Source organism: Hoplias malabaricus, chromosome 2, assembly GCF_029633855.1.
Source record: "Hoplias malabaricus isolate fHopMal1 chromosome 2, fHopMal1.hap1, whole genome shotgun sequence".
Taxonomy (NCBI): domain Eukaryota; kingdom Metazoa; phylum Chordata; class Actinopteri; order Characiformes; family Erythrinidae; genus Hoplias; species Hoplias malabaricus.
The window spans coordinates 42,448,073-42,457,088 of record NC_089801.1 but is presented as its reverse complement, the minus strand read 5'-3'; the positions used below and the strand labels follow the sequence as shown (position 1 = coordinate 42,457,088).

Here is a 9,016-nt window from a genome sequence, read left to right as displayed (position 1 = left end):
TGTGTTTGTGTGAAGTTAAAGAGAAAAACTGTGGTGAACTCGTCAGAAAGGCAGTAACAGTGTATCCAGTGTTAGTGTTGGTTAAGGACAGAGGAGCTGACCTTCAGTCAGAAACAGCTCCATCACATATGAATAAGAAATCATGAAGAGTTCTCAGACCCCGGTGTGAACGGTGTTAGAGCCGTAGAGATGGACAGAGAGAGGCACGAGGCGACATGTCCCAGTTCTACACTCAAACCCCTTTATCACTTCAACACTGCGCAGCACACGTTGCTCACGCAGACATTGTCATTAAAGTGCTCATTTCAAGGAAGTACTTAGAGCTCAGGGCAGGTGAGACTTCCCTGTGATTGGTGGCTTTGAGAAGAGGGCACTGTGATTGGTTGATGTTGCGTTCAATCTCTCTGTGGACGTTCCCTGAGAAGACCGCTGGTTGACCTCAGGCTTAGGTTCGTATTTTTGCGATCTGAATTTTTCACATCTGGATATTTCACCACCTCAAAATATCAGGTTTATTAAATGCCATTCAAAATTCATACAAATATAATTAAAATATTCATTATGTAATTGTCATTGATTTAGCTCCTTATGTTTTCAATTTCCACAAATATTAGATAATATTCTGGGGCTTTATATGATTTTAAAAAATGTTTTTTTTCCCCACACATTATTTATACCTAGCAGCAGGGCTTTGGTGTCAAAAATGGTAAAATATTGATAAGAGTAACATTAATTTACATATATTTACACCATATATTACAATTTAAGATTTAAAAAAATCTTAAAAAAAAAATCAGCAGTGCCAAATACTCAGATATATTGAGGGGTTTGTCTATTAATTGTCCGGAGTATAGCAGAGTCACACGATTATTATTTGCTGTGCTGAGATTAATTGAAAAGTCGAATGGCCTGAGAGACAAAAGACATCCTGAATCCATCCATGGAGCAGGATTGGGATAGCATTCCGCCACTGAAAGAGCTCCTGTGCTTGAAGATAGAACTGTACAGAAGTTGTTCAACATTATCCCAGATGGTCAGCAGTTTACTGAGGGCCCTTCTCTCTGCCACTGATGTAAGAGACTCTGTAACCAGCATTCCTCACCAGTCTGTCGAGTCGCCACGTCTTAATGCTGCTTCCCCAACATTTCACTGCACAAAAGAGGATGCTGGTTACCACAAAATTGTAGAATATCTGCAGGAGTTTCTGGCAGATCCAGAAGGACCCAAGCCTCCTCAGGAAGACACCACCTCAGAATGTGATCATTCTGAGGGCACACGTGGCCTTCTCCATTAAGATCCTGAAGTTCTTGTCCCACCGCTTTGAGTTGTCCCATTGCTTTGGGCTCAGAGGACTGAGGTTGTCCATGTTCTAGGCGTGGCATAGAGTTTTGCTTGATTAAACTATAGCTTTCTGAATTTGCTAATAGAAATTAAATTAAAACTTCAACTGCAAATTTCTGTTGCCTTGAGGCAATGGCTCCAAATTTAATCAAAGTAGATTCTCCTCCCTCACTTCATTTCTGCAGTGCTGAAAATGGCAGTCCAAGTTTCCCATGGGAAGATTCTCTTGTACCTCTATTTTCCCATTTCTATTCTCTTGCTTATCTGTTGTGTTCTCAGCTCAGAACAGCATTTGCTTAGAACCCCTCCAAACTCACTCTCTGACTCTGAGAGAAAAACAGTCTTTTCTTTATGACTAAGACTTCATGGCTAAAAAGTTTCAGCGCCACTGGTTTTTAACCCAGGCCTCAGGAACCCCATCTTGAAGGCCAGACTGGTCCTCAGGGATTGAGGGTTGCCTTGTTCTAATTCTGATTGGATGTTCTTTTAGACTAGAAACTCCCTGGAGTAGTGACATCACATATAATTTATGACATTTGACAAGACAATGGAACAGCAGAATTAATCCTGGACTCTTTCTGTTAACTGAATATCAAAGATTATTTTGTAATTATTATCAAACAATATTCCTAATTGAATCTTATTACATGAGCTCATCACATGAGCATATTGTTTCAGTAAAGCCTAGAGTGTGTTTCATTACATTTGAGAGAGAGATTAAGATTTAATATAAAAGATTAGATGTTAACACAAAGTAATATCGTTCAGACAAAACCATGTTTTACGTAATTCAGAATCAAATGTGAACACATGTGAAGGGAATTTTTAAATGCATGCGTCTTTAACCTATGTGAGTGCTCATTGAATCACTAGTATTTAGTAGTAATCACTGACAATTAGAAGAAGTCTTTGTTTTATATGAAGATGAGCTGTTTTATGAATGTATGTTGCATTATTCTGTTGCCTCAAAGTGTTTTACTAACTGAGTCTTTTGTAGAAAAGGAATGTGACGGGAGGATATGGGAGTGAAGCTTGAAAGAGTTACACTTCTGCATACAAGAGCTCAAGGACATTGTTCATTCTAACGAGCACAGGATGTAGCTGATTCTTAGAACTCAGTTTCTGCACAAAACTGTTATCTCTTTCTTCCCTTATAGGTGGCTCAGTTACAAAATAACTCCTTATATGAAGATGAAGCGGTTGTGTGTGTGTGTAAGTATAAAATAAAGTTTTTTTCTTTTTGCCAGAGCATAGTAGAGGGTTAGTGCCTTTTTTTGCGGCTCTCAATAAAAGTTACTCAAAGACCACATTCAGTTTCATTTCTTATTAATTGATCATTTCCATGACACACACATATAGTATGCACATAAATAAAGTTCATTCACTCACACTTAATGGACACGTTTGTGTATTCAATCCAGCTATCAACATGTTCTTAGAGCGTGGGAGGAAATCCACTCAGACACAGGGAGAACACACCACACTCCTCACAGTCACCCAGAGCAGGACTTGAACCCACAACCTCCAGGTCCCTGGAGCTATGTGTGCCACCCTGAATAAACTTCATACAAAAAATCATTTTAAACACGTGATCCTAGTTCCATTTTTGAATGTCTAACTGGAATTAAATTTTATAACATTGAAACTTGTGAAACAGAGATCAAATAAAGGTTTTAATAATTTTTGAGCATGTGAGAATAAATAGGGAAATAAGGTTGATCATTAAGTGAGTCTCTGTGTCTCTATGCATTCCATTGTGGGGAGCTGGTCCCATTGTATACAAACCTAAAGAGTCCTTTTATGATTCCTGGTACAGACATTTAGGCACCAAAATGTTATCTGGATTCTGATCCTGGGTGAATGGAGTTAAAAGAGTGACGGAGAGTGAAGAGTGGTCACTGATAGTGACCAAGCTAAATTTCTTCAGATTAAGAAAAAGTAAAAATTATTAGAAATTAAAGCACATTCATCTCTCTACACAGGTGACCAGATGTGTGCCTACCTCCATCAGCTTGTCTCTCAGTAGGAGGGGAAGGCACTGGAGATGTCAAAGAATATGATCCTCACAGCACCTTTCCCTTGTCCAGATGAGAGAGTGAGCCCTGTGCAGAAGATAGAGGATGGCATCCTCCAGTGCCACCTTCTCTTGTTACGCAAACTGCAGTGGGTCCTCAGCATGGCAGAGCTGGGGTCTGAGGACGTTTAGCAGCAGTTACTCCATGGTCTTCATCATGTGGGAGGTCAATGCAGACGTGTTGGAGTGGCTCCCCCATTAAACCCATTTTAAATGCTTAAAAGGTGGAACTGAGAACTGGGCTACTCCATTTTCAAACTCATTTCCTGATTTTTGCTAGAAGTCTTTCTGTTTAAACCAGTACAGCAAACACCAAAAAACAGCACTACACTTTTTTTTGGAATCATAATTTATTCCAGATTGTTTGGCACATGAAAAACCCACAAAGTGCTCTGGTGTTCCACAAAGCAGCATTCTTACAGTTAGCCAGATAACTTAAGGCCAAAGTTGAAACACCTCATCAGTGCTGCCTTTACAGCACCAGCAGTGTTCTGTTATTAATACAGTCAACATCCCTTACCCATCTGGTGCTGGAGGTCTTCAAAGTCAGATGTGTTCTCAGACTTTGGCCTTTTTTCCATAGTTCCCCACTGCCTCCTCCATCATGCTCTCATCCTCCTCAATGTCCACCAGAACCTTCTTCCCCACCAGAGAGAAGATGTCTTCTGGTGCCACGCCCCTCGGCTCAGCGACCTTCACGGTCAACATCTCTAGGGTCAGCTCCGTCCCTTTAGGGATTGCCACCTTCGCCACGACTGACTTACCCAGCTTTAAAGAGAGAGAGAGTGTTGTGAGAGTTATGCTTTAGTTTTCTCATGTAAGCGTGTTGACCTGTATCTGGTACTGGACGTGTGGGACAGTGCTGGACTGTGTGTGTTGTGCTGACCTTGTCGTGACAGGGCACTTCACAAGGCAGCATGCGTTTGTCGCCAGAGCCCAGTGCTAGCTCCACTGTTCGAATCGCTCGCACCAGCTCCGCCAGATCCTCCGGCTCCAGGGATGCCGCATGGTCACTGCCCTTCCAGCTCCTATCCAGAGTGACGTGACGCTCCACCACTTTCGCCCCCATAGCCACAGCTGCCACCGTCACGTAGATCCCTGTCTCGTGGCCCGAGTAACCAATGGGGACATCTGGAAACTCCTTCTGATATTGCTATTGATCAGAACACATCAAGTATATATTAATTAATTAAGGGGGTGATCACAATCAACATACGCGTCACTCTTCTTCAGGTTATGGAACCCAGTGACCCTGGATACCTGTGCCTGTTTTAAAACCCCTACGTAGGGAACTCGCTCCACGGAGCATAAACCTCTTCAGTCCGGGACGACACTGTGACCTCATTACAAAGTCTCAAATCATTATTAAATGTTATTAATTATTAAGTATTCACACACTGATTTGAAAAGTACTGGGCACACAGACACAGATTGAGACTCACATGCAGACCTGCAGACACAGATAGAAACACAGACACACGCAGACGCACACTAAGACACAGACAAAAAGAGACACACACATAGACAAGAACCCAGGCACAGACATACATGCCAACACAGATGCAAACAGACATGTAGACACACCAGAACAGACTCATACGAAGACATGTAGACACACACAGAGCCACAGATTTGAAGCAGCCACACACGCAGACACAGACTTGAAACAAGACACACAGACACAGAGAGAGACAAAGAGTCAGCACATACACATGCAGACATGTACTCTCATTCACACATAAGTGCAGACAGACGCACATACCGTGATGACTCGAAGGTTGACATCCTCGGGCTGCAGGGGGTAAGCGCTGGTGCACTGAAGGAGACAGAAATTCTGATTGTGTTTCTTCACAGTCTCATACACTCTTCTCATCGTCTCCATAGACTGCATCCCACTGGAGACCACCATGGGACGCCCTGAGAAACACACACACAAATATGATATAAATAATAAGGATTCATGTAAGTCTGAACGCAAGTTAGACAATTCTTAAGCAGATAAATCAATCTAAACCCAGAGGCCACCACCCACCACCCAGACACCCTGACCACCTTTCTGCGCCGTCTTCTCCAGATAGGGGAAGTTGTTGGTGTCTCCAGAGCCGACTTTAAAGAATGGCACGTCGAGTTCATGAAGAAATTCTACAGCCATCTGCAAAAAACAGTCAGAAGACAGAAATCTGAGCATCTGCTGCTGATGTCTTTCCTCTTTCAGCTGCGTCCACAAGGGGTCGCCACAGTCGAGCACCAGCCAAAACCAGCACTGCCATTTCACCCAGTCAGGAGCACAGGGCGGGGAGAGCACTCCCAGCTCCACCCAGACAGTGACTCAAGGCTCGATCCCAAGACCTCCAGGCCGCATAGCTCAAACACTCTGAGTCGGAGTTGGTTCTACAATCCTCTCTTATTTTTACAAAAACTAAACATTTAAGGAGGAACAGGTGGTGTGAGCTGACCTCGTCCATCCCAGAGGCAGTAAAGAAGATGCCCACTTCCTTGGCATATCTCTGCAGCTCTCTGTACTGATCGTGGCTGAATTCCAGGTGCCGCTTGTGCTCTCCGTATGTCTTCCCCCAGGAGTGCTGAGAGGTGTAGGGCCTCTCTAGAGCCCGCTGGTTAAACTTGTGCTCCAGCTCACTCTTCTGGAACTTGGCACAGTCAGCTCCACAGTCCTGCACAAAATAAAACACCACAAAACTGGACAAAAATAAAAAGACCAAGAGCATGGTGTATGGTATTTGCTTTTTTAATTTCATGGGTTATATTCAGCAACTAAATATGGTGTAATAAAATCTCACAGAAAATAAACAAAATTAGCAAAAGTAACTATGTCCACACTATCTTGTAAATTGAAGAGTTAACAATCACTACATATATTTACTAAAATGATGTTCAAAGCGAGAAAAACAAATACAGAGAAAAACATCAATTCGTTCTAAATAATGTAAAGCATTAATATACAAAATGGTCCTACTGAATGATTGAAATGTACAGTATAGATTTTTTATTACACTCTCCACCAACGGTTCAATGGGCGCAGATCTGCAAACTCCATACGGTATTTTAACTCTAAGCAGATGATTTACAGATCTGCCCTTTTACACCAAATGGTACTCAAAATGACAGCTTCTTTAAGTTTAGGGGAATACGGGCCGAAATATATTCAACTTAATCCAAACAGCATTTTAAACACTGAGTTTAATCTACCACAAACCAATATTAACCGGTATAAAATCATCGGCTGGCTTCTATTTTGAAATAATTCATTCCACCTTAAAAGGCGAAGCAGTTACATGTATCGACTTAAGGTGGAATTAAAGTACCAAAAATATGTTGACAAATAAGAAGCAAAGTGTTGGGTATAAATGCTAGCGATACGTTTTCTGAAGTTGAACAATGCCGAGATGAAAATTTGAAAAGACTCTTACTTTTGCCATTTTGATCATCTTCTTCGCTATCTCAATGTCTCCCTGGTGATTTTGTCCAATTTCGGCGATAATAAAACACGGATGGCTCCCGCCAATCATCCGCCCCGGACAAAGCTCGAATTTCAGAGGCATTTTGCAAAAAAACTGAGCCCAAAAGAGTGAAAGAGCCTGGGTTTAGAGCGGTTTCTGAGCGGTGGCAGCGGTGCGGATGGGAGAGGAGTAGCAGCTACAGACGGAATGACACGGTGCTACAACGGGGACCTCTCTCCGTGTGGCTCCGTCCCAGTGGTCGAATCTGGAATTGCTTATCACAATAATTTGCAGGTCTGGGGCATAAGGCAAAGTCTTGGTTTAATTTTTGCATGTTTTTGTTGCCTTTTTATCTACTTGAAATCTGCATATTAAAAAAAAAAAAACGAAAAAAAAAACTGAGAAGAGCGGTCAGTTAATATCAGTTGTGTGCTTAAAATGGCACAGCATTTGGAGCTCTCTGCACTTGTATCAGGAGGTCAAGGAAGCGCAGTGTACCATGAAACATTATGTAATTTATATGGAAACAACAGTGTTTATTAATAACACTGCTATTTATAAATCCCTTAATAATTGGAACATTTTTCAAGGACATTTTCGAGGGGGGGGGGGTCCTCTTTTACCCGGACATGTCCTCTTTTTTAGACTTAAAAAACTGTCCAGGCGGAATTTCACAAATGTCCGGGATTTTGTTTTTCTAGAGCTTACATAGAATTTCGAGAAGCGTTTCGTTCACAAACTAGTCCCGCCCTCCCCTACTCTGATTGGTTCGCTTGAGTGAGAAGAGGGAGTGGTGAAGTAGCCTAAAATCTTCTGATTGGACGGTCTGACTATAGAGCTACCGTTATTGGTCGATAACCTTCTCTGTAAACATTTAATTGGTCATTCTGCACATCAGTAGTCCTTGTTTACGTCAGGCAAAGCTCATGTACCTACCCTCATCTCGAGCGGCTATGCCGAAATGTAAATGTAAGCTCTTGGATGAATTAAAAAAGAAATTCCCATGTTTTCCCATGTGTAGCAAATAAAGGTGTAAAGGACCTAAAAGCACACATAGGTTCAGCTAAACATACAACGGCAGACGTGTCCTCTTTTTCACCATCTCAGATCTGATCACCCCAGTGTATGAACAACTAATACCAAAGCTTACACACTGGGCAGTCCCCCTGTCAGTGTTTCTCTGAATTATCCCTACCACACTTCCAGAAGGTTGAACAGTTAAATCTGGAATCCCATACCCACTTCCCTCCAAGCTAGCTCTACAGCCCTACCACCCTTCAACAATTGTAAATCACACTGGCCTCCCTGGCCCTACTAGCACAGTTAATGCATGCTCAGTGCCACCAGTTGTGTGAACTTTACGTAATATATCACCAGCAGCCACAATAACACAACACCACACTCACCTGTCTTGTCCTCCTGGTACCTATAACACATTTACAGTATGTTTCCCCAAATACTATGTGTCCTTATCCACAGCCACTAACTAGACCTTTCAGCTACTTCTGATAACTCCTTCACAGCTTCCCTTAGTTTTTGGCCCCTGATGCTGAACTGTGTGTAGCAGACTTGACTACAAATCCCCTATTTCCACCAGTCTTACAGGTGCCTGCCACCCGCATTCTCTACCCTCAGCTGCTAAGTCTGCATACTAGTTTCTTCCTTTCAAAAGCTTCAAGTACTGCGTACTTCAATGGAATTTTTAGCTCTATGAAATAAACTATCAGAGCTAATTTCATTATCTTCAGAGTTTACTTTCAGATTTCAACACCTAGTCCGGCCTTAGCGCAGTTAACACAATGGGACCTGCAGTTCATCTGTCAGTAATTTCCATTCATGCACTTCACCCCATTTGTCAATATTTAAAATCTGCACATGCTTCTGAATATTTTCCCCTTACACACAAACCTAATTGCTTTATTACTACAGCCACTCTGGCACTGAATTAACCTGTAGGTGTTTACTGTCCAATAAACATGATAATACCTTAAACCCCTGATTATGTCTCCATACCCTGAGTAAAACTAACCTTATACGCTGAAGATGCTTCAGAATATGCTTCAGTATGCCAACTCCTGTGGCATAGCTAGGGTCTTTGCCCACCACCTGTCTGAGATTTTGAGGAGTTGGAAGGTTGTAGTAA

At 42.2% G+C, this 9,016-nt stretch overlaps 1 protein-coding gene across 1 annotated transcript; it reads right to left on the bottom strand.

The window, feature by feature from the left end:
• Nucleotides 1-3,774: 3,774 nt before the first annotated feature.
• On the bottom strand, nt 3,775-7,109 carry nansa (N-acetylneuraminic acid synthase a). Its single transcript, XM_066660977.1, has 6 exons — nt 6,844-7,109; nt 5,872-6,087; nt 5,468-5,567; nt 5,178-5,332; nt 4,302-4,568; nt 3,775-4,183 (listed from the first exon to the last, which is right to left on the bottom strand). The coding sequence occupies exons 1-6, from the start codon at nt 6,973-6,975 to the stop codon at nt 3,974-3,976; spliced, it is 1,080 nt and encodes a 359-aa protein (XP_066517074.1). The 5' UTR covers nt 6,976-7,109; the 3' UTR covers nt 3,775-3,973.
• Nucleotides 7,110-9,016: the final 1,907 nt, after the last annotated feature.